Source organism: Ipomoea nil, unplaced genomic scaffold (genome assembly GCF_001879475.1).
Source record: "Ipomoea nil cultivar Tokyo-kokei standard unplaced genomic scaffold, Asagao_1.1 scaffold2845, whole genome shotgun sequence".
In the NCBI taxonomy this organism is placed as follows: Eukaryota; Viridiplantae; Streptophyta; class Magnoliopsida; order Solanales; family Convolvulaceae; genus Ipomoea; species Ipomoea nil.
The window spans coordinates 2,806,541-2,831,439 of NW_017619273.1; the positions used below are offsets into that span (position 1 = coordinate 2,806,541).

The 24,899-nt window shown below is 35.4% G+C and overlaps 3 protein-coding genes across 4 annotated transcripts; all 3 read left to right on the forward strand.

Moving 5' to 3' along the window:
• The first annotated feature begins 2,013 nt into the window (after nucleotides 1-2,013).
• Nucleotides 2,014-5,472, forward strand: LOC109160289 (replication factor C subunit 2-like). The gene is made up of 7 exons (XM_019308590.1): nucleotides 2,014-2,205; nucleotides 2,778-2,884; nucleotides 2,986-3,087; nucleotides 3,299-3,494; nucleotides 4,339-4,467; nucleotides 4,882-5,076; nucleotides 5,162-5,472. The coding sequence occupies exons 1-7, from the start codon at nucleotides 2,050-2,052 to the stop codon at nucleotides 5,270-5,272; spliced, it is 996 nt and encodes a 331-aa protein (XP_019164135.1). The 5' UTR covers nucleotides 2,014-2,049; the 3' UTR covers nucleotides 5,273-5,472.
• A 5,605-nt stretch (nucleotides 5,473-11,077) lies between these two features.
• Nucleotides 11,078-16,526, forward strand: LOC109160288. The gene is made up of 13 exons (XM_019308589.1): nucleotides 11,078-11,225; nucleotides 11,653-12,234; nucleotides 12,303-12,505; nucleotides 12,591-12,788; nucleotides 13,345-13,416; nucleotides 13,510-13,605; nucleotides 13,872-13,951; nucleotides 14,039-14,114; nucleotides 14,321-14,531; nucleotides 14,733-14,929; nucleotides 15,229-15,334; nucleotides 15,420-15,509; nucleotides 15,592-16,526. Exons 2-13 carry the CDS (start codon nucleotides 11,736-11,738, stop codon nucleotides 16,395-16,397), a joined length of 2,634 nt encoding a protein of 877 aa, XP_019164134.1. The 5' UTR covers nucleotides 11,078-11,225; nucleotides 11,653-11,735; the 3' UTR covers nucleotides 16,398-16,526.
• A 5,318-nt stretch (nucleotides 16,527-21,844) lies between these two features.
• On the forward strand, nucleotides 21,845-24,684 carry LOC109160331 (probable anion transporter 5). Of its 2 annotated transcripts, none has more exons than XM_019308654.1 (2): nucleotides 21,845-21,968; nucleotides 22,736-24,684. In XM_019308654.1, the coding sequence occupies exon 2, from the start codon at nucleotides 22,940-22,942 to the stop codon at nucleotides 24,266-24,268; it is 1,329 nt and encodes a 442-aa protein (XP_019164199.1). In that variant the 5' UTR covers nucleotides 21,845-21,968; nucleotides 22,736-22,939; the 3' UTR covers nucleotides 24,269-24,684. The 2 variants fall into 2 exon arrangements, with proteins under 2 accessions (XP_019164199.1, XP_019164200.1); XM_019308655.1 differs by lacking the exon at nucleotides 21,845-21,968 and adding an exon at nucleotides 21,975-22,125.
• Nucleotides 24,685-24,899: the final 215 nt, after the last annotated feature.

Sequence of the window (24,899 nt, forward strand, 5' to 3'; positions counted from 1 at the left end):
ATAAATTATAATTAATGAAATTATATTATAGAATTTTTCTATATACATATTAATAAATATTATGTGTATATACAATGTATTATACAATCATATAAGGAAATGCATCCGATTGGAGTTTAAATTTATTCATACAAAAGAATTTACATTTTTTTTTATTGATTTTTAAGTACAATTCTATTAGTTAGTATTCATATATTTAGAATTATAATATATATGAAATACAACTAGGAATAACTCAACTTAATTATGTGTACAATATCATTTTTGTTTATAATAATTAAAAAAATAATAATTTAAATATGTGAACGAATGATTTCAAAATGAAATTAATATACAGTTACAAATAAATATAACATGATTAGATTTACTTTACTTAGTTTTAATTTACTTAATGAAATGACTTTTCTTTATCCGTTTTTTGATGGAATACTAAGGGAGTGTTTGGATTGCTGGTAAATCTATAGTATAATTAAAAACAAAATTCTATTTACTTGATTTCCCGCTCAAACAATAGTAAATAGTAAAGGTAAATTAAAAAATCAAAAGATATATTTTGCAATAATTCTCTACATCATCATCAATTAAAAAATGAAACAAAAATTAGGTAAATTGAAAAATAAATGAATATTAATAACTGACTGAAAATTAAAAATGAAAAAAGAAACAGAAATTACGTTAATTGGAAAAGGAAATGAATATTAATAATTGGCTGAAAATAAAAATTGATCCATAATTGACTAAAATGGAAAAGAAAATTCTGATTATTGCATTTTAATTTTTCACAATAATATTACACAGTAGAATAAATCAAATCACAATTATATCATAAATCTTTCACAGTTTTAAACAATTGAATAGAAATTAAAAATGGAACGGAAATATTTCAATAATAATATTCTACATTATCAATTAAAAATGGTTCGGATAGGTAAAAATATCACTGCATCTGATATTCTAATTGACTGAAAATAAAAAAAAGAATAATTGTCTAAAAATGAATCTGATATTACTAATTGACTGAAATTATAAAAGGGAATGAATATTAATAATCGACTGCAAATAAAAAATGACTAAAATGAAAAAAGAAATTGACAGAACATTGCATTTTAATTAAAAAATAGGACATAAAGTAAAAATTAGACGGAAATATTTCAATAATAATATTCTACATCATCAATAGTAAATGCATATTTTAAACGATAGTAAAGGTAAATTAAAAATATAACGAAAATATTTCAATAAAAATATTCTAATTATCAATTAAAAATGGAAAGAAATTAGGAAAAAATACCAATGCATCTAATATTCTAATTGACTAATTGATTGAAAATAAAAAAGAATAATTGGCTGATAATGAATATGATATTACTAATTGACTAAAAATAAAAAGGAGCACTAATTGACTGAAATTCTACCATTATATATTTTCACCCGAGTCACCCATCCTTTTGGACTAAAGGTGTTAGCTCTAGACGAAGATGAACAAGATTGTGTTGTTACTACTAATTTGTCTACAAAGAGGTTTCAATAGTGTGTAAAATACAATCTGTGATATTATTTTTTTTTTTAAATGGCAAAATTGCTATATATCTAGACAAGAAATATATTTTCCATACAAATAAATTAGGATATCAATTAATTTTTATAACTGAATTGCTAGAGAACGAGCACATTTGCCTAATTTATAAAAATACTGAATAATGATCAATAAAATCTCTAAAGTTACAGCACCGCGTGTGTACATCTACATATTAACTATTAATTTGAGCAATAAATAACATAAAAACACATAAACGATCCAAATCATACCATCAATTGCACTATATAATATTTGATGTTCTAATTTAAATAATTATATATCAATCCAAATATTCTTAATATATTACAACAAATTCATTCCGTGCATCGCACGGGCGCAAATACCAGTTAATTATAAAGTCTTTCACCCTGCACAGTCTAACTATAAGCTTCGTTGTTTCCCTCCAAATTGAAGAATTTGGGGAGGGTTTTCGCTTCACAGCTCTTGAGATTGCATAACAGCCACCATCCATGGCGTCATCTTCTTCTGCTGCGTCAGGCCCCGAAATCCCATGGGTCGAGAAGTACAGGCCCACCAAGGTGGTCGACATCGTCGGCAATGAAGACGCCGTCGCCAGGCTCCAAGTCATCGCCCGTGACGGAAACATGCCCAATCTCATTTTAGCTGTAAGCTACTTTCATTTATGCATGTTCTCAATTTCTTTGATTTGTGTTTTGGTTCAGACTCTAAAAAATAAGGGTACCTACCAGAGATTGCTAAATTCTAAGCTGTAAATTTTATGGTTTTTCGTTTTTCTTTTGGTGAAGTTTTCAATTGCCTGCTTACTCGAGGGTTTGAGCTCATAACGTGATGGTGGAATTGTGGAAAGAATTTGGCTTTTGTTCCTTGTATTTATAGTTGAACCTGATTTAGAACTCATCTCTTCAAGTGCAATGATAAATTGAGTAGATAGGTCATAGAAATTGGCTCCAACTGGAAGTATATTGTTAAAGTTAAGGCAAAATCTGTTTTCATTTAGGATATGATCCAATATCAGCGCCTCAGTGTCTTTTGAATTTTTCGAAGTTGTTGAAAATAGTTTAACCAGGATTATGCAAAAGAAGCAAATTTCAATTCATACATATATGGTCGAAAGAAGAAAGAACTTGCTCCCAAGTCACAAATTGATTTGGCGAGTTCAGTTTGTTGGTTTAGTTTATTTCAGCTTTCTTACTGATTATTTAAAAATGTTCTTCAGGGTCCTCCTGGCACTGGTAAAACTACCAGTATACTTGCTCTTGCTCATGAACTTCTGGGACCAAATTTGAAGGAAGCAGTTCTGGAGCTAAATGCATCAGATGATAGGTAAGATAATTATATTTTTAGCTCAATTTCTCTCTATGGGTATGGCTATTTCTGAGGCAGTGACAGTAACATGTTCATCACTTTTTATGTTACTTGTCCAGGGGGATTGATGTCGTTAGAAACAAGATTAAGATGTTTGCTCAGAAGAAAGTCACTCTTCCCCCTGGCCGCCATAAGATTATAATTTTGGATGAAGCTGACAGGTTGGTAATTCATGGTTCCAGATTCATGGAAACTTATATACTTATGTATGACTTGCATCAACTTGATTCATTCTTATGTCCAATTGGAAACATTGAGTTTCTCATCTATCAACTGGCTCTGCTGATTTTCTTTCTGTCCTGATAGTCATCCTCTTATTTATATTTAGTATTGTAGTGATTAAAATTTATTGTCATTTTGAATACCTATTAGCATGACAACTGGAGCTCAACAAGCCTTAAGGAGGACAATGGAAATATATTCTAACTCGACACGCTTTGGTCTTGCCTGTAACACTTCTTCTAAAGTCATTGAGCCTATCCAGAGTAGATGTGCCTTAGTCCGGTTTGGCAGATTATCTGATCAAGAGATCCTTGGACGACTTATGGTAGTGGTTGCTGCAGAGAAGGTACAACATTTTCTGAAGCTACATTTAAATTGGGTTTCCATAGTCTTTCTAAAAAATCTTTTGGTCTCTACACCTGTGGCTTAAAATCTAACAGAAGTAACACACATAGAAGATGTGGGCAGGGGGAGCTGGGGGACAAATTTTTAAAGATGCCCTAGTTCAGTTTGCAACTAAACATAAAGCAGGCTCAGTGAAGCTAACATATTTTATTATCATAATTAAAAGATTAAAATACCAATAGAACATTGTTTTAAAGTTATGAATAACATAACCAGCTTGGTTGGCGTGAGTGGCCGTGCACTCTTGTCCCTTAAGAGAGGTCAGGAGTTCGAATCCCCTCTCGTATGGAAAAACCAATCTGGCCAGCACTTTTCCCCTTAATTGGGCCGGCTCGGTGCGAATGGGGATTAGTCTGAGTATAGTACGGGCTTAAAGGTGCCTCCTACAGTTAGGGCCTGCTCAGGACACCTCTTGGTCTGACCAAAAAAAGTTATGAATAACATTCCTTAGACTATGAATGTATAACAAAAGGCAAGCTATATAACTTGCTTTTACCAGCATCAAGCCATGCTCAAATGCCGCAACCATTGTTCTGAAGGTTTGCAATTTCTGAATATTTGCTTAGCATGCATGCACTCTTTAGGTTACTTAGTATGCCAATAGCGATGTTTTTTCTTTTCATAGTGGGATCTATATCCCAAGTGTGAGTTTGTGCTTGTAAGTTCAGTGGAATTTGGTCTCATGCCTTAATATGCTGTGCATGCCTTCTTGAATACGGGTGAGAACAGCTATATTGTGAAAAGTGATAGAAATATGTTGTTCAAGGTTGTTTCAACTTTTGTAGGTTCCTTATGTACCAGAAGGTCTTGAGGCAATCATATTTACTGCTGATGGAGATATGAGACAGGCTTTAAATAACCTGCAAGCAACATACAGTGGATTTGGTTTTGTCAACCAAGAAAATGTTTTCAAGGTTAGACTCAGACACATCAACCTTAGCAATTAGAATTCCAAGTATACTTATTCTAGCTTTTCAGTATTATTCTTTTTTAGCATTTTTCATTTGTTTTCTATTGCTAGAAATCCTTGAATACTTGGAAATATCCCTAAATTCAAGATTAGGACAGTTCCGTATTCTTCTCAAGTTATAAAAGTCTTAGAAGTATTAAGGACTAACTTGATAGCCTTACTTTCCTAGTAGTTCAGGAATCTTAAATGGAAAGATTTATAGCTTCAATATCGTGTGCCCCAATTTAGTATAAAATACCTGTTTGTACTGTAATTCTTCATGCAATTCTATCGGAATACATACAATATTTTTCACTTATTCTTGGTCCAGGCCATGATTTCATAATGTCTAACAATTACTATTCTGGAAGAATTGCAGGTATGTGACCAACCCCATCCCCTTCATGTGAAGAATATGGTACGCAATGTACTTGAAGGGAAATTTGACGATTCTTGTGTGGGTTTAAAGGCGCTATACGACATGGGCTATTCTCCCACTGACATTATCACAACCCTTTTCCGGATTATAAAGAACTATGATATGGCAGAATATCTGAAATTGGAATTTATGAAGGTCTGCATTTCATAGATAAAATAATAATCCTCTATCCATCGGATTCTATTTACCACCATTAATATCCTCTCTAATGGGGCTGCAGGAAACTGGATTTGCACATATGAGGATATGCGAGGGAGTGGGATCGTATCTTCAGCTATGCGGTTTGCTAGCGAAACTTGCATTGGCTCGGGAGACTGCAAAGGCAGCATGAGAAACACCATCGCGATGCACAGCTAGATACAGTTTTGTCGCCCATTCTATTTCTAGCATTTCTTTAGTAGTAATTAGAAACTCATGTATGTGCCAGGACATACAACCTTTCTAAATGGCCAACTTAGATATCAGGCAACATAGTTGCACTAGAGTGCTGTACCTGTTATTTGAATCAGTGAAGCTTTGGCCTCTGTTGCACTTCTGCTCTCATCTTGAAGAAATGTTGCTCATCTTTGGGCGTGTTTGGTTCGTACATGGGAATCAGAATCGGAACCGGAATGAGAATCAAATATTTGGTAATGGTATAAGTTTTGGTGAAAGTATTTTTCATGTTTGGTAGTATGGTGAAATTGGAATGATTACCAATATTGATGTTTGGTTATGTATGATCCTATAATTGAAATAAAGGTTTTAAAAATACAAAAACAAAAAAATAAAAAACACTTTTAGTTATGTGACTATTAGAGTCTTGTTAATTTCAGTACTCAATTTTAAAAACTAACAATTTAATCCCGTAATTATGCAATTTTTACACAGTTGATCCTTGATCCTTCCGGCCAAATGTTGCCAAAATCTTTTAGGGCGTGTTTGGAAATCGGGAAAATTATTTCTAGAAATTATTTTTCGAGTTTTCAGTGTTTGGATGTGTCTGAAAAATTAGGTCAATGGAAAATATTTTCCGTTGACTTTGGAAAATATGCTTGTTTTAAAGGAAAATGACTTCCCATCTTTTTTAGGAAGTCATTTTTCAGCTTTTACACCACCACCACTATCACCACCAACACCATCATCACCACCACCCCTGCCATCGCCATACCACTGCAACCACCACCACTGTAACCACCGCCACCACACCACCACCACTACCACCACCCGTTATTATTATTATTATTATTATTATTATTATATAACAAATAACTCCACTACCACTACACCACCACCACCATCACACTACCACCACTACTATACCACTTATTATTATTGTTGTTGTTGCTATTATTATTATTAGGGAAAACAACGCTTTTGACCCCTCAATTATTTTACTTTTAGAAATTTAGTTCCTGTCAATTGATTTAAATAAATTCAACCCTTTAATTGTTCATAATGTGACACATTTGGTCCCTCATGTTATATAATTAAAATTGTTCAATAATTTATTTTTCATGAGATTATAATTGTCCAAACCTTTCAACCATTGAACTTTCTTCTCCTTCTTCTTTAACGTATGCGTGGAAGGCAACTCACTATTTCTCAAACAATAATATATTTAATCGTCCAATGCATACTCTACCTTATAAATCGTGGAATGCATACAGAAAATGACAACAATTTTAGTGGATAAAGCTAATTCTTGAAAGTTGTATACCAAGTGTTGAGCATGCGATATATAGAGAGAGAATTAGGATTTGGTGCGGTTAGGATGCGCAGGTGTGGTTGTGCGATTTATTCTGGACCATTCATCTCACTTAAATCAACGTCCAGGATTACCAAAGTTTAAAAAAAATGCAGTGGCAATTTTTTAATTTTTGCATCTAGGTCAAAATTAAGGTGAGCAGTGTTGTGATTAATGTGCGTGATTTTGTATATAAGATGCGTGAGTCTTGTGCGTAAGGTGCGTGAGTTATGTGCTTAATGTACGTGGGGTTGTGCTTAATGTGAGTAATTGTTAAAACTTAAAGTGTGGGCTTTTGTACTTAAGGTGCGTGAAATTTGTTCTTAATGTGAGTGGAGTTTGTGCTTAATGTGCGTATGGTTTGTGCTTAATGTGTGTGAGGTTAGTGATTAATGTCAGTAGTTGTTGAAACTTAAGGTCTGTGAGTTAATACTTAAAGTGCGTGAGTTTTGTGCTTAATGTGCGTGAATTTTGTACTTAATGTGCGTGAGTTTGTGCTTAATGTAAGACATTTTAAAATCTTAAGTGTGTGAGTTTTGTGCTCAAAGTCCTTTGTTCTGTGCTTAATGTGCTTGAGTTTTGTACTTAAGGTGAGTGATTTGTGTTCTTAAAGTGATTTGTTTGTGGACTTAAGGTGCATGGTGATTTGTGTATTTAAGATGCGCCATGTAAACGATTAAGGTGCGTGAGTGCGTCCAACCACACCGGAAGCCATCCCCGCACCTGAACCCTTCCCTATATATATATATATATATATATATATATATATATATATATATATATATATATATATATATATATATATATATATATATATATATATATATATATATATATATATATATATATATATATGGTAGGGTTCCAGTGAGAACATGAGAACACATCATGTGCATCCATCTAATATTTTTTAATGGTATAGATTAGATTAAGTGTGTGCGAATGCGCATTAAATGTGTGCAAACACACTTAATCGCGTTTGCACACATTTAATGCGCGTTTGCACACACTTAATCTAATCTAGACCATTAAAAAATATTAGATGGATGCACACGATTTGTTCTCACATTCTCACCTAAGCAGGTGTTCTCATATGATCTTATATATATATATATATATATATATATATATATATATATATATATATATATATATATAAGTCGGTTCTGTTGCGGGTGGACGCTTCAGGTGCGGGTCTGGGGTTTATTTTGAGCCATTGATCTTGCTTAAATCAAGGTCTAGGATTACTAAACATTTTTTTTAAAAAAAACATGGTGGCAATTTGGTAATTTTTACATCTAAGTCAAATTTAAGGTGTGTAAGTTTTGTGCTTAAGGTGCGTGAGATTTGTGCTTAAGTTGCGTGAATTTTGTGCTTAATGTGCGTGAGTTTGTGCTTAAGGTGTGTGAGTTTTGTGCTTAATCTGAGTAGTTGTTAAAACTTAAAGTGCGTGAGTTTTGTGCTTAAGATGCGTGAGTTTTGTGCTTAATGTGCGTGAGTTTGTGCCTAAGGTGCTTGTGTTTTGTGCTTAATGTGAGTAGTTGATAAAACTTAAAGTGCGTGGATTTTGTGCTTAAGATGCGTGGGATTTGTGCTTAATGTGCATGAGTTTTGTGCTCAATGTGCATGTGTTTTGTGCTTAATGTGCGTGGGTTTTGTGTTTAATGTGCGTGAGTTTGTGCTTAATGTGAGCCATTTTAAAATCTTAAGTGCGTGAGTTTTGTACTTAATGTGCTTTATTCTGTGCTTAAGGTGCGTGATTTATGTACTTAATGTGAGTGATTTGTGTTCTTAAGGTGCTTTATTTTTGTGCTTAAGGTGATTTGTGTACTTAAGGTGCGCTATGTTAATGCTTAAGGTACGTCCAACCGCACAACCGCGCGAGAAGCATCACCCGCACCTGAACCCTTCCATATATATATATATATATATATATATATATATATATATATATATATATATATTACAACTGTAAGAAGTTAGAACTAAAGCAACTAGTAATTGAGAGAATAAAAATGCATATTTTCCTCACCCTTTTTACTAATTTCAAATGACTTTCAAATTTTTAAAATTTAACGACCTAATAGCATATATGTTTGAAACTTAAAAGCTTAATTTTGCCGTTGTGCTTAAAGTCGGCGCTAACTTGCCAACGTATTTATAGTAGGAAGTAGCTAGGAAGGAAGGTTAGTTTCTTAATTTTGTCTCTGCTCTGAGCTCTTCTCTGTCGGCGCGATATCAATCAACTTCTGTTCAGTTCTCTCCTTCAATTCAATTCCAGAGAAACATAATCGATCGGCTGGCATTAATGGTGATGGCAATAATGAACATGAGCAGCTTCCCTTTGCAATACCCAAGTGACGGAAGATTGCAGATTTGGAGGATTACTAGAGTTATGATGTCTGGTTCTTCGGTAACCTCCTCCTTTACTTTGGGCGCCAACTGTTTCGAAATCCACTTCAATCCACTTTTCCACTTGAGTTCTCGCGGGAGTGCTTTTTCGTTCTTTTTGGGCAGACTTGCCACCATGGGTTCTAGGATGGGCGCTGATATCGTTTATCCTATAACAGCATTTACTTTTGACCAAGTTCACAACAGAAACTGGTTTTATGGGTTGTCTTTGTCGGTCGTCCTGAAAACTATTTACATGTTGGAAGAACCACCTAGGTCGGCTGATTTCAGTCCTGTGAGCGTAGACTCCACTTGCTTTTTCCAAATGAGAAAATTAAAGGTTGTGAGTTTGATTGATAGGCGAGTTGGGGCAAAGATTTGAATAATACTTGTTTGAGTTGTGGCACCCATGAGAAAACAAGAAAGGATCAGGGGAGGGGAACAAAAATTTCTCGCTAGAGTAATGGCTCTGATATCATGTGAGAGTGAGAACTGAACATGTTTACTCATCATCTAACAAAGAGAATAAATAGAGAAAAATTCACAGAAGAAGGAAACTAGTTACATAAAACTAACCAAAGGACTAGGCAAAAGATTAACTAACACAAACTTAGTCTCAAAAAAAAAAATCTCACTAGAGTAATGGCTCTGATACCATGTGAGAGTGACAACTAAACATGTTTATTCATCATCTAACAAAGAGAATAAATAGAGAACAATTCACAGAAGAAGGAAACTAGTTACATAAAACTAACCAAAGGACTAGGCAAAAGATTAACTAACACAAACTTAGTCTCAAAAAAAAAATCTCACTAGAGTAATGGCTCTGATACCATGTGAGAGTGACAACTAAACATGTTTATTCATCATCTAACAAAGAGAATAAATAGAGAACAATTCACAGAAGAAGGAAACTAGTTACACAAAATCAAAGGACTAGGCCCCGCAAAAGACTAACTAACTCAAACTAAGTCTCAACAATTTCTTAGATGATCAAATGATTTTGAATGACGACACAACTGTTGTTCGTGAGACTAACTAACTCAAACTAAGTCTCAACAATTTCTTAGATGATCAAATGATAACTAACTCAAACTAAGTCTCAACAATTTCTACTGTTGTTTGAGCTGTCTCAACAATTTCTTAGATGATCAAATGATAACTAACTCAAAACTCAAACTATTGTCTGAGTATTTTGAATGACGACACAACTGTTGTCTGAGTTAGTGTTGAGTCGTTTTGTGTGTGTTAATGTGAAAATGTTTGAAATGAGTAATCGACTTCAAACACTAACCTCTCACATGGGAGAAATCACTACATGCCATATGAGCACAAGCTGTTTTGCTTTAAATATTTATTTATATATTAATATTTCAAATATTTCGAAATTTACACAAATACTTTGTTAGTTAGGTAGTATAGCTTTAGTGTCTGCATATTTGATTTTGAAGAGAAATGAGTTGTATAAATATTAAAAATAAATAAAAGAAGGCATAAGGACAAATATTATATATGACAATATTTGTAATATTAGTTGAATATGATACATTTTTATTTTGCGTATAGCTAAACTGACATATCGTTTTACAATTTTAAGTATATTAATTTTGATCATTTATTTTTGTTGAATTATATATATTTTATATAAACATTATCCGTGCATCGCACGGGTGCAAATACTAGTACATATTAAAGGCAGTACGTAGGACCACACCAATAAAAAAAAAAAAAAAAAAAAAATCTCTATTCAAGCTTACACGGAAGACCCATTCAAACCCAACGCAAATGCTTTTACACAATAATAACCGAATATATCAAAAATTAATAAAGGTCACCCTCCACACACATACAAATTAAAAAGAAAATAAACATCTAACCATTCAATCATTAAAAACTTTCGGAGTTCATAAATAATTTTGGAACTTATTAAATTCGGTGGCTTACCTTTGCTTCTCAAATAGTTTAGTGATTTGTTTTTATGTTAATTTTAATTTGAAAACCAAAAAATAAAAAATAAATAAAAAAAATCCCACGAGTCCAGGTGTCGTGCCTAGGCTGTTTCCAACAGTCACTTCCTTCTTTCTTCACTATCTTCTTCCCCGACGCAATACAGTAATACACAGCAAAACAATTCAGAACCCCAAAATAGAATATCGTACTCTCTTCTGTAAGTTCTACTCTTTTTATACGTATCCTCGCAGTGTGAATATATGAAGTTCTGTATTATTGTTTACGTGATCAGTGATATATATTACAAGAAATCTACCGTTCATACCGTAATCTCCACTCTTTATCGATTACGTTGTTTTGAATTTTAGTTTCTTTAATTATCATTCACAATTTCATTTCAAGTATGTTTGCTCTGATCCTCACAATTTTCGTTGCTCCCTGCTAATTTTAATAGCTCTTTTGATTTTATTTTGATCTTTCCTGTTATTTGGGTTTACTAAAATGAGTTGCAATACCTTTTTCGCATCCACAAGTATACTAGGCATAAGTATTCTCTGTATTTGGCTTTACTAAAATGAGTTGCAATATCTATTACTGCAGCAATTGGCTTACTGTCTTTTGTTCATGTGCTATACTGTTTTTAGGCTTATGGATAAATAGGAGCCCTTGATTTCTTCTAAATCCTGTGGAAAGAATTTACAAATTGAAATAAAAGAAAGGTTCTTCGATGATGTTGCTGGGAGCAGTTGTTTTTTCTCTTATCTACGGGTTTGTTTTGAGTAAGGAGTGTACTAACAGTCCTTCTCATCTGTCATCACACACTCTGCGATATGAGTTGTTATCATCAAACAATGAAACATGGAGGGAAGAAATGTTTGGTCACTACCATTTGATTCCCACTGATGATTCTGCCTGGTCTAATCTGCTCCCGAGGAAGATGTTGAAGGAAGAGGATGAATTTGATTGGGCAATGATGTATCGAAAGATAAAGAATTCCGGTCACAAAGGTGTTGGAAATTTTCTGAATGAAATTTCACTCCATGATGTGAGATTGGATCCCAATTCAATATACGGAATAGCTCAGCAAACGAACTTGGAGTACTTGTTGTCGTTGGATGTTGATAGACTGGTATGGAGCTTTAGAAAGACTGCTGGTCTGGAAAGTCGTGGACAGCCTTATGGAGGGTGGGAGGCTCCACATATTGAGCTTCGAGGTCATTTTGTAGGTTCGTCCTGTTTCTGAATCTTTGAACCGTATCATTTATTCACCTACTAATATTTGCTTCTATTGAAGGGCATTACCTCAGTGCCTCAGCACAAACTTGGGCTAGTACACACAACGAGAGTTTGAGAGAGAAAATGTCCGCTGTTGTTTCCGCATTATCTGCTTGCCAACAGAAAATCGGATCGGGATATTTATCTGCTTTCCCATCTGAATTTTTTGACCGCTTTGAAGCTATAAAACCAGTATGGGCACCATACTATACAATTCACAAGGTAAATTGTGTTCCCACTTTTCAATTAGTTGTAGTTGTATCCGTTTTTGTTAGGATGTTAGTAGCTCACTTTTGGACTTTGATAGATTTTGGCAGGTCTCTTGGATCAGTATACATTGGCTGGTGATTCTCGAGCTTTGAAAATGACAACATGGATGGTCGATTACTTCTATAAACGTGTACAAAATGTGATCTCTAAATATACAATTGAACGACACTGGAGTTCCTTGAATGATGAAGTTGGTGGTATGAATGATGTTCTGTATAGGCTGTACAGCATAACAGTTAGTATTACTTATCCAGAAAGCTGCCTACTTTGTTCTTCACTTGATTAGGGTTTAATTGATGCTTCTCGATAGATTTTTATTTAAGATTAACTGTTTACTTTTTTACTTCAAAATTTTTTCATATAGGTTTGAATTTATTCTTCAATATGTACCATGGCCCTGTTTGGTAAAATAGTTAGTCTATCAGCCAATTTTGGCTTATTTGACCATTATTAATTGTTTGACTTGGTTAAAAAATCAATATGAGTGTTTGGTTAATTAATTTTTTTTTTTTTGAAGGGATTAATTAGCTTTTTGTAACTCCAAAATGCTAAAATTCAAAAAGCTGCTCAAAGCAATTTTTTCAATTAGCTTTTGAGAAAAGAATTATACCAAACAGCTCTCAGCTAATGTTATCAACTAGTTATACCCTCTAATTAACCCAATCAGCTAACAGCTAACAGCCATTTACCAAACAGGACCCATATGTTTTCATATTTTCTAAGTATATATCTTCAACTTTATCCCAATTCGATCTTGTTATAAACATAAAGTAAATAAACTTAAATTGCAGGCTGATCCAAAGCACTTAGTGCTGGCACACCTGTTTGACAAACCATGTTTTCTAGGTTTGCTAGCTGTTAAGGTAGGGGCATCACATTTCTCTCTAAAGTCTATTCAATGGCTAATATGAATACTCAGATATAATATGCTTTAATTTTATTTTTTTTTACTTTAGGCTGATAGCCTGTCAGGTTTTCATGCAAATACACATATCCCAGTTGTTGTTGGATCTCAAATGCGTTATGAAATAACTGGCGATCCAATTTATAAGGTATTTATATTTTTCTCCTACAAGACATTCTTGAATTGCAGCTGAATGACTTTATTTTTACTAACTTTGCAGTAGTTAGAACATCAAATGTATGTTCGTAAACAGATCATGATTGATAAAACTATCCCATTGGTTCCAAAATTTTGGTAACACTAATGGAAGTAGATGCTCACCAGTGATTTTTGATGCAGAACGTTAATTTTTATAACAGATTTCTTTTCTTCAGAAGTTCTAATTCTGATTTTTTGTTTTTTCATCTTTTCAAGGAAATTGGGAAGTTTTTCATGGATATTGTTAACTCTTCGCATGCCTATGCCACAGGTGGAACATCAGTCAATGAATTCTGGTATAAACTGTATTCATTACACTACGTGAGTTCTTACCCTTCTATAAACTTTCCTTTTCATCTATTCTCTTTGTTTCCGCTGAGCAGGTCAGATCCAAAGCGGTTGGCCAGCACACTACAGACTGAGAGTGAAGAATCATGTACAACCTATAACATGCTAAAGGTGTGATTTTCTTACATAGTGGCTCCAGGGTTCACAACAATTCGTTATGAATACTGAAATTCTTATTCTTCTCTAATGCTTTTTTTTTTTTTTTCCCAAATTCTTTGTGATATCAAGAGTTAATAATTCTTGCTGCATTGCGATTATTCTTGAGCAAACTGGAAAGTTTTTTATTTTTATAGAAGTTCGCAAATTGTTCGTTACAGGTCTCTCGACACCTGTTCAGATGGACTAAGGAAATTTCATATGCCGATTATTATGAACGAGCCTTAACAAATGGTGTACTCGGCATCCAGAGAGGAACAGACATTGGAGTGATGATTTATATGCTTCCACTACGCCCTGGTGGTTCCAAAGCCCGTAGCTCCAGTGGATGGGGTACAAAATTTGGTTCTTTCTGGTGTTGCTATGGAACAGGTATTGCCCACATTTTCTCACTTTTTATTTCAATTCCTCTTATTTTTCTTAAGTTCCTAAAAAAATAAAACTGAAGGGCTTCACATTAAATCACCTAGGAATCATAATATTTTCTCCAAACATTTGTGATTAAAAGCCAAAGTTCCTTATCATTTCTTGGTTGAACTCTACCAAATTTTGATGGTTACTTTCTGTTTCTAGGAATTGAATCATTTTCCAAGTTGGGGGATTCTATATACTTTGAAGAGCAAGGAAATTCTCCAGGAATCTACATCATCCAGTATATACCTAGTTCGCTTGATTGGAAACTGGGTCAGATCAAGCTGAGCCAGATCATAAAGCCAGTTGATTCATCGGATAATCACCTTCATGTGACAATTCCAGTAACATCAAAGCAGGTATTTGTTCTGCTGCAAAAACAAAAAAATAATAATAATAAATAAATAAATAAATAAAGAATACCAGAAGGGAAGCATCACCCTATGTGACCTCAATTAACTAAATATCATCTTAATCTTAATATGTCTTTGTCATCATAACTAGTGAATGACATCATTCTGGGTGCAAGAAGCATCGTTTGCTAGTTCATGATATAACTTCTGTTTTCCAGTGCGAATATTTACCTTCTGTTCCGTTTCACCAGGTGGTTGTCCTTTCCTTTAGAGATTATGTGATGTATTCTACCTTTCTTATGTAGGAATCTAGCCCGTCATCTACACTAAACTTAAGAATACCAACTTGGACGTCTGCAGAAGGTGCAAAAGCCACGCTAAATGGAAAACCTTTGTCTCTGCCACCACCAGGTATGAACTCTTGTTTTTATCTGCGTTAGTTGGTCTTTAGGATGGAGAGATTCATATAATTGTGTGTGTCAAACTGTCAATGCAGGAAACTTCTTATCAATCGCCAAAAATTGGACCTCAAGTGATATAATCACCCTTGATCTACCTCTCAGTCTTAGAACTGAGGCCATTAAAGGTACAATAATGTTTTTATGTTTTGTATGACAATAAAATCTCTATTTTTTTTTCGACTGACCAAGTCCTGCCTGGTGCTTCAGATGATCGTGCAGAATATGCGTCTGTACATGCAATTCTTTATGGTCCTTACGTTCTTGCTGGTCTCTCCCAAGGTGATTGGGATATCAATACAAGGTCAAGAGCTTCTCTTTTGGACTGGATAACTCCAATCCCATCGTCCGACTACAACTCTCATCTCATTTCTCTTTCCCAAGAGTCTGGAAATGGAACGTTTGTGCTGGCAAACTCGAACCAATCAATAATTAAAATGGAGAAACGCCCAGAAGCCGGAACAGATTCTGCCATCAAAGCCACCTTCAGATTCATACCAAAACCCACATCTAAAGTCTTCTCAGAACCCAAAGAATTCATAGGGCAGTCTATCATGCTGGAGCCATTTGATTACCCAGGAACACTAGTGAAGCAGTGGGGCAAAGGCGAAAGCATAGTGGTTGAAACATTCTCAGACGAGATCGAGAACGGCTCTTCTGAGTTTCGTTTGGTGAGTGGCTTAGACGGTAAGGATGACACAGTTTCCCTAGAGTCAGAAGAGCACGAAGGTTGCTTCATTTATAGCGGCGTCGACTATGAACCCGGTTTAGGTGTGAAGCTTGGCTGCAATGGTGAATACCCAGATGATGATGCTTTCAAACGGGCTGCAAGCTTTAAACTGGAAACTGGGATCAGTCAATATCATCCTATCAGCTTTGTGGCAAAGGGAGGATCAGAAAGGAACTTCCTTTTGGTTCCATTATATAGTTTGAGAGATGAATCTTATACTGTGTATTTTAATATTCATGGTATAGGGCTGCCACCTGAATCTGAGCTTAAGTTGTCGGATCATTAACCGGGTAAATGACCGATTCAACGAAATCGTGGCCGACCCGTTTTGTACATCAGTCGACTTCATAACATTACTTTTTGCCTCTCTAGAAGAACTTAAAATGCTAATATTTACTACTACTTTTACATTTAATACTCATTCTGAAAATATGAGATTTTTTTTTTTTTTTTTTAAAATTTGGGTGATTGTAGCTTCGCCGGACTAATCTTAAGTCCATAGGACTTTGTCCCATGAGCCTTTACAGTCTTACGGATGTAAATCGCGAGTCGCGTATGTTGGCTTCGTGACCCGGGGTAGTTACTCGGTGGACTAACATAACTGATCGAATAAAAATAAAATGTAAATAAGATCAAGATTTTAGTGTTGAAATCGAAAGGTAAAAATTACGGATCTTTTTGGGCGGTGTCATGTCAGAAATTTACTATTTATTGATAGTTTTTTACCGAGTGATGAATCCCCTTGCTCTTGTTCATCACTTTAGCTTTTATAGGTACGATGAGTAGTGTAGGCTCCCTAGAATTAGTGGGGTTTTAATCACTTTAGCTTTTATAGGTAGAATGAGTAGTGTAGGCTCCCTAGAATTAACGGGGTTTTAATGGGAGTTTATGGGTAGTTAGTTGGGGGTTATGGATAATTAGGAGGGTTTATGGGTAATTTAAGTGGGTAACTAATGGGTAATAAGAAGGATAATTAATTGGGTTTTTTGGAAATAATAATTAGCTTTTATTCTCACTTTATTATTGACAAACGTCACATGAAATCCCTCACAATTGACTGGTTGGTCATGTCTTGGGTGCTGATTGTTGAGCTCGTGTGTCATATCCGACTGCTTGCTAGGTGGTACCAATCGGGTACCAATGTTGGGTATCCATCATCAATCCCTCACTTTCTTGTGTCTCGCGAAGCATAGCGCAGGAAAGTACATTGTCTCCTCTCAAAATCAACTTTATAGCCGAATCAAAATTTACCGACTCCTTTTACAAGAAGGCGCAGTTGACTGAGCGTCGACTTTTATAGGCCTCCAGCCAACCCTAACACCAATATTTTTCACGCGGTTGACTAAGCGCCGACTTCTTTTACAGGTCTCCATACAACATTACAACCCTAACATCAATATTTTTACCAATTTTTTTTTCAACGATGCGCGATTGACTAAGCGCCGACTCCTTTTACAGGCTTCCAGCCAACCCTAACACCGGCATTTTTCCCAACCTCTTTTACTTTTGTCTAACTCTAAGTGAACCAACTTGTATTTCATTATTGTCCCTCTTTTCAAGGGGCCAGCCGTTGCGACTGATTGCGGAGTTCTAAGGAGTCGAGTGGTTGAGTTCTTAATGATCGAGAGGTTAATCATTTTAGTATCCTGCAAAATTGAGACATTAATTAAATAAAAAAACATTTGGGCTCGTGCGGTTGGCCTACTCAGGTGAGGTTGTGCGGTTGTTAAGGTGCGAGGTTTGTGTACTTAAGGTGCGTTTGGTTTCCTTCTTAAGGTGCGTGATTTGTATGCTTAAAGTGCGTGACTTGTTGAAATTTAAGGTGCGCCAATTTAAAACCTTAGGTGCGTGGTTGTGTTCTTAAGGTGCGAGGTTTGTGTACTTAATGTGCGTGAGTTTCCTTCATAAGGTGCGTGATTTGTATGCTTAAGGTGCGTGAGTTGTTAAAACTTAAGGTGCGCCATTTTAAAACCTTAGGTGCGTGGTTGTGTTCTTAAGGTGGGAGATTTGTGTACTTAAGGTGCGTGAGTTTCCTTCTTAAAGTGCGTGGGTTTCCTTCTTAAGGTGCGTGGGTTTCCTTCTTAAGGTGCGTGATTTGTATGCAGGTGTGTGAGTTGTTGAAACTTAAGGTGCGCCATTTTAAAACCTTAGGTGCGTGGTTTTGTTCTTAAGATGCGAGATTTGTGTACTTAAGGTGCTTGGGTTTCCTTCTTAAAGTGCGTGATTTGTATGCTTAAGGTGCGTGAGTTGTTGAAACTTAAGGTGCACCATTTTAAAACCTTAGGTGCGTGGTTGTGTTCTTAAGGTGCGAGGTTTGTGTACTTAAGGTGCGTGAGTTGTTGAAACTTAAGGTGCGCCATTATAAAACCTTAGGTGTGTGGTTTGTGTTCTTAAGGTGCGTGGTTTGTGTACTTAAGGTGCGTCGGCATAAAGCTTTAGGTGCGCGTGGTTTGTTTGCTTAAGGTGCGTGGATTGTGTACTTAAGGTGCGTTATGTTAATGCTTAAGGTGCGTCAACCGCATAACCGCACGGGAAGCTATAGCCGCACCTGAACCCTGCTCATGCGAACGGCTGCCTAGGAGATAACTGAGAACACATGTCATCCGTCCACGTGTCCAGATCTAAGGGATGAGAAACATTGATTTAAAAAAAATGCGTTGGCATTTTCGTAAATAATTGAACATCGAAGTGTAAGTAACATTTTTTTCATATAGTGCACCTTAGTGCATGTAAAATGCATTACAATTGCAGGTAAATTGTATTACAGATGCAAGTAAAATTTATACTGACCATCAAAACTAAGTGCACCTAACGTTATAACTAGGTGCACCTATAGTTATAAGCAGTTGCATTTAGGTGCATGAATGTTAACAAGGTAAAATTACATGCACTTGTAAGTGATTTTACCTGTACTTTTTACTTGCAAAAGTGCACCAACTATTTGCACTTATAACACATTTACATGCACCAAAGTTCGAGTTATTTACGAAAATGTCACCGCGTCGTTTTTTTAAAATTACATATGATTCGTTGATCTAGACACGTGGACGACACTAAATGGTTCTCAGTTCTCTCTTGGGCAAGCAGTTTGCACCTGAACGCGATCATATATATATATATATATATATATATATATATATATATATATATATATATGGAAGGGTTCAGGTGCGGGTGATGCTTCTCGTACGGTTGTGCAGTTGACGCACCTTAAGTACACACACCATGCACCTTAAGCACACTAACAAAGCACCTTAAACACACAACTCCCGGACTTTAAGTACACAACCCACACACCTTAAGTACACAACGCATACACATTAAGTACACAAACCACGCACCTTAAGAACACAAACCACGCACCTAAAGTTTTAAAATGACATACTTTAAGTTTCAACAACTCACTCACCTTAAGCATACAAATCACGCACCTTAAGAATTAAAACTACGCACCTTAAGAAGGAAAGCCTCGCACCTTAACAACCAACCACGCACCTAATGTTTTAAAATGTCGCACCTTAAGTTTCAACAACTCACGCACCTTAAGTATACAAATCACGCTCCTTAAGAAGGAAAATCTCGCACCTTAACAATCGCACCGGAAGAAGTCACCCGCACGGGAACCCATTTATATATATATATATATATATATATATATATATATATATATATATATATATATATATATATATATATATATATATATATATATATATATATATATATATGTATTACATGGTCCGTTTCAGGTGTGAACCATTGCTATCATGTGAACCTGTGAACCCCTACACACGGTTGATATGTGAGTTTGGACGACCAAGATCTAATGAGCGGTGCAGTGGTGCATCTGGTGCAGTTGTGTAGTGGTGCAGTGTTGTAGTGCATTGGCGCAATGATGTATATTACCAGGTCAAAATCATTATAAACCACACGATCGGGTAAGATCAACGGTGCATAATGATACACAGATTCGTATTTGAAACTAAATACACACACAAATCTGTATTCAAATGAGGACACCCTTTCAAATACGGACGTGAGGACTAATCTTGGCCATTTATTTTCCTTGATCTGATGACTATATTTTATTTTATTTTATTCCTTTTCTTTTTCTTTCTTTTACGTAATAAAGGTATTTCTGACACTTTATATGGATATTAATTGTAAATATTATGGAGTATATTTTCGATAAGTTATGCATATTTTTAGGAATGAATTTAAGGTAACTTTCAATTATTTTCTTATTTGTTATTAGAGTAATATTTTAAGGGATTAAAGAATTATATGTTGCATCCAGTTGCTCTCCTATGTGGGAGGTCTAGGGTTCGAGTCTCGGTGTAGGCGTAGATTGTATATGTGGGTATCCCCCTTCCTTTGTAATAAAAAAATTATATGTTGCATAAAAAAATTACGCACTACTGAGTGTGCGAAGGTTGTGTTTCACGTTTTTCTATTGTGACACACGACATACTATCAAAATGCACACGACATCTTCAAACATGGCACATGATATTTACATGACTGGTACACGACATTGTAAAACAGTGCACTACATACGTGCACTCGACGAGAGGGTTTTGCGGCTTCCCACCGATTGTAATTGTAAAATGTGAATAGTGAATTATATAATGTGTTTTCATTTAAACTTATTGAATCAAAATAAGACTTTTGATTGAAACAATGACTCTATATTATTACACCAGCCCCTTTGTTTTTAGTACTAATAAATAACATTTATATGTTGCATTAAAAAAATTATGCACTACTGAGTGTGCATAGGTCTGTGTTTCGTGTTTTTCTATTGTGGCACACGAGATTTACACTACTGGCACACGACATCGTAAAACAGTACACTACATACGTGTGCGAACCTCTCTGATGGTCCTCGTCCATGACGATGTCAAAAGGTATCTGTTGGTCTTAGTTCATTGATGTATGCTTTCTTTTGTCATGTTCCTTCTTGCATTCGATTCTCTACCATAATTATACTCATTCTTCAATTCTAAATTTGTTAATTACAATCCTTCCATACTTAAAATTCCTCTCAAATGTCTTGTTTGCCTTCCTTTATTATTTACAGGCATGAATCTAATAAGAGTATGGGCAAGATCTCAACCGTGTAATCTCTTCTATTTAATGGGTAGGATTTGTCCTCATAGTCCTCTAATAACATGTGTCATCATATGAATAAGGGCTTATACACACATATATAGAATATAGATTATCAAAAAAATATTTTGAAAACTGCAAGAAGATACTTACGTTTTCATGGGTGCAACACCAATCCATTGTATTTACTGATCAATGAAAGAAGGGAATGAGAGAGTCACCAATATATGATTTCACAAAGAACGAGAAGAAGAGTGAGGCAGTGCAAAATAAAGAATTATGATTTATAGGTAGAAAATTTGAGAATTATAATTTTATATAATTTTTTCAAAAGGAAAGTGTAATTAATTTTTTAAAATTTTTTAAATATTTATTCTAAATGAAATTTTTGTCCAATGATGTTGATATTACTAAAATGTCATGAGTTTGAGTGGGAAAATTTGGACAATTACTCCTGTTATAATAATAATAATAATAATAATAATAATTATTAGATATAGATATAGATTAAAATTTAAGTTTACCAAAAATATATTTAATGCAATTGATGAAAATATCTAATTCCTAAAAAAAGCATAATCCCTAACAGGGATTTGATACTTCCACTTTACAGGAGTTTGACCACACTCGCGGCTTTTTTTCCTTCCCTAGCATTGACTTTCATCTACTCTCGCCCCTTTCGCTGTTCCAATTGGGTTTTAACTCTTAAAACTCTCATTCATGGCAGTCGCCAAATTGCTTAGTCATGGTAAGTGCTTCTGTAATTCTTATGATATGCTACTATGGGTATTTCAACATTTTCTTGCAATTTCACCCAGTGGGTGATTCTTATTTTTATTACTTTTCGTCGTATTTGTACTTGAGTTTGTGAAAAATTGGATCTTTATTCTGGATCTACTGGTTAGGTTCGTTTACATTTTCTATTGCCATTCGATTTTTCGTTGAGATTTTAAAGAATTCTTAGTTGTTCTGCTTCGGATGATTTTGGTAGGGGATAATTGGCTTTAGTTTTTTTTTTTTTCTTTTTTTCTGGTAGTTCTTGCGATTACACTTATCTGATCATTTCGGTACTCTTGATTATTATAATGCTAATAATATATTAATTGAATGGGTGAGTGTCGTTTGAGTTTTGTAGCACTTAATATTCTCCTAGATTGTCAGAGAGAGAACAAGAGACCTGGATTTGAAAATCAATTGAGTTTAGATCAATAGTTTAAATCTGTAATTTTTGGGACAAGAGGTCTCACATTCAATCCCCCTTCCCCTCAAATGTTCCAAACAAATATGTAATTGTTCTTGAGTTTACTTTAAGTATGATTTTTAAATTCTTAGTCTATTGTGCAATCATTTGTGGACCCATCTTAGACCCTTATCTCTAATACTTTACAAATTCAATTTGACCCAATTGCTAGTATGATCTAATTCCCCTTTCTCTTCTTTGTATATTGTTGAGGCCAGTTAGTATTGTTTATGCTCCTCAGTTCATTTTCACATTTTTTGTGGTTATGTTAATAGGAATTGGAGATATGTCCATCACTGTGATCAAACATTGGCCTGCAAAGTGACAATCATTAAACTAAGAAGTCATTGTGAGCTTGAGGTGTTTAATGTGCTATTTCATTGTATTATCGACTTTCACCAGCCCTTCTGTCTGATCAGAGCCCAGTCTGCACAAGGTGTCCTGGGCGCATTTCATTTTCATTCATTATACTTGGAAATATGGGGAACAAGAGGTTTCCAACGCGTTACTTGATTGTATTCTTGACATTCATCTGCACTTCTGTCTGCTATATAGAACGTGTGGGCTTTTCGATTGCCTATACGGTTGCTGCTGATGCTGCTGGAATAAACCAGACGAGCAAAGGGATGATCCTTTCTTCATTTTACTATGGGTATGCTTGCTCGCAGGTTCCCGGTGGCTGGGCCGCTCAGAAAATTGGAGGAAGGCGTGTGCTTCTCTTTTCATTTATATTATGGTCTCTAACTTGTGCTTTGGTGCCACTTGATCCGAATCGAGAAATTGTTTTGATAATTGCCCGCTTGCTTGTTGGGGTGGCCCAAGGCTTCATCTTTCCCTCTATTCACACTGTCCTAGCACAATGGGTGCCACCGCATGAAAGATCAAGATCTGTTTCTCTTACAACTTCTGGAATGTATTTCGGTGCAGCTTTGGGAATGCTTTTGCTTCCTAGCCTCGTAAAGTTCAGAGGTCCTCAATCGGTATTTCTTGCTGAAGCAGCTTTAGGTGCCCTGTGGTCTTTACTCTGGTTAAAGTATGCTAGCGATCCACCTCGTTCTGAGCATCCAAAAGCAACTGCTGCGGGCTTTGGGGAAACATTACTACCTCTAAAAGGGAATTTAAAGATGAAACTGGAGAACGGAGTACATTCTAGCAGAAGTCCCAAAATCCCTTGGAAGCGAATTGTCTTCTGCCTACCGGTGTGGGCAATTGTTGTGAACAATTTCACTTTTCATTATGCTCTCTATGTGCTCATGAACTGGCTTCCCACATATTTCGAACTGGGCCTCCAGCATAGCCTTCAAGAAATGGGTTCTTCCAAGATGATGCCTTACTTCAACATGTTTGTGTTCTCGAATATTGGTGGGGTGGTTGCCGATTACTTTATTACTAGGAGAATCTTTTCTGTAACTAATACCCGAAAAATCTTGAACACCGTGGGTTTCATTATAGCTTCTTTTGCATTGATGGCACTTCCCACTTTCGGAACACCTGGCGGGGTTTTGTTTTGCTCATCTATTGCTCTTGGGTTCCTAGCTCTCGGAAGAGCCGGGTTTGCTGTCAATCACATGGATATTGCTCCAAAGTACGCTGGAATTCTTATGGGCGTTTCCAATACAGCCGGTACATTAGCTGGCATTGTGGGTGTTGATCTTACCGGTCGACTACTTGAAGCTGCTAAAAGTGCTGAACTAGATCTTACAAGTCCAGATAGTTGGACAGCGGTTTTCTATATTCCCGGGTTCCTCTGCATTTTCAGCTCTTTAGCTTTTATATTATTGTCCACGGGAGAGAGAATTTTTGACTGAGGAGAACCTAAGGTGCTTGTGCATTGATTCTGTGGCTCGTTTTAATGTGTATTTGTGAAAAAGTGTTTCTTGGAGATATATTTCGACAAGTCATAGGGTTACAGAATTGTTATAACATTATTATACTCTCTGATGTGTGGCAATTATCATGAATGAAGTTCACATAAGATGTCCTCTACAGCCTAATTGCAAGTTCACTGACAGGAGTAATCAGATGCGTAGATTCTTTTTAAGATTTTGGATTATTTTTGCAGCTAGAACATTGTCAAAATTGCTGTAACGGGTTAGATTTCTTGATTTTTCCCATTGTATTTGCAAACTAACAATGAATTTCATGTTTTCTGTATTGCCATTGTTTTAAGATTTTGTATAAACGAGAATGCAGCAGCTACTATGCAGAATAGTTTCTTTTCATACATATATGTAACCTCTTTTCATACATATATGCTTCCTTGGATTCATGCATTGCTAAGAACATGATCTTCGCCTCTGTTTTTGAGCATCTGGGCAAAATGTTGTTCGAGAAATATGTTCTTCTTGTCTATACAGTGGCGGGTAAAGCAGAGAAAACGGGAAGGAGCTGCAGATACCTTATCCTGTGTGATACTACTTCAAAATGGTGAGTTGATAT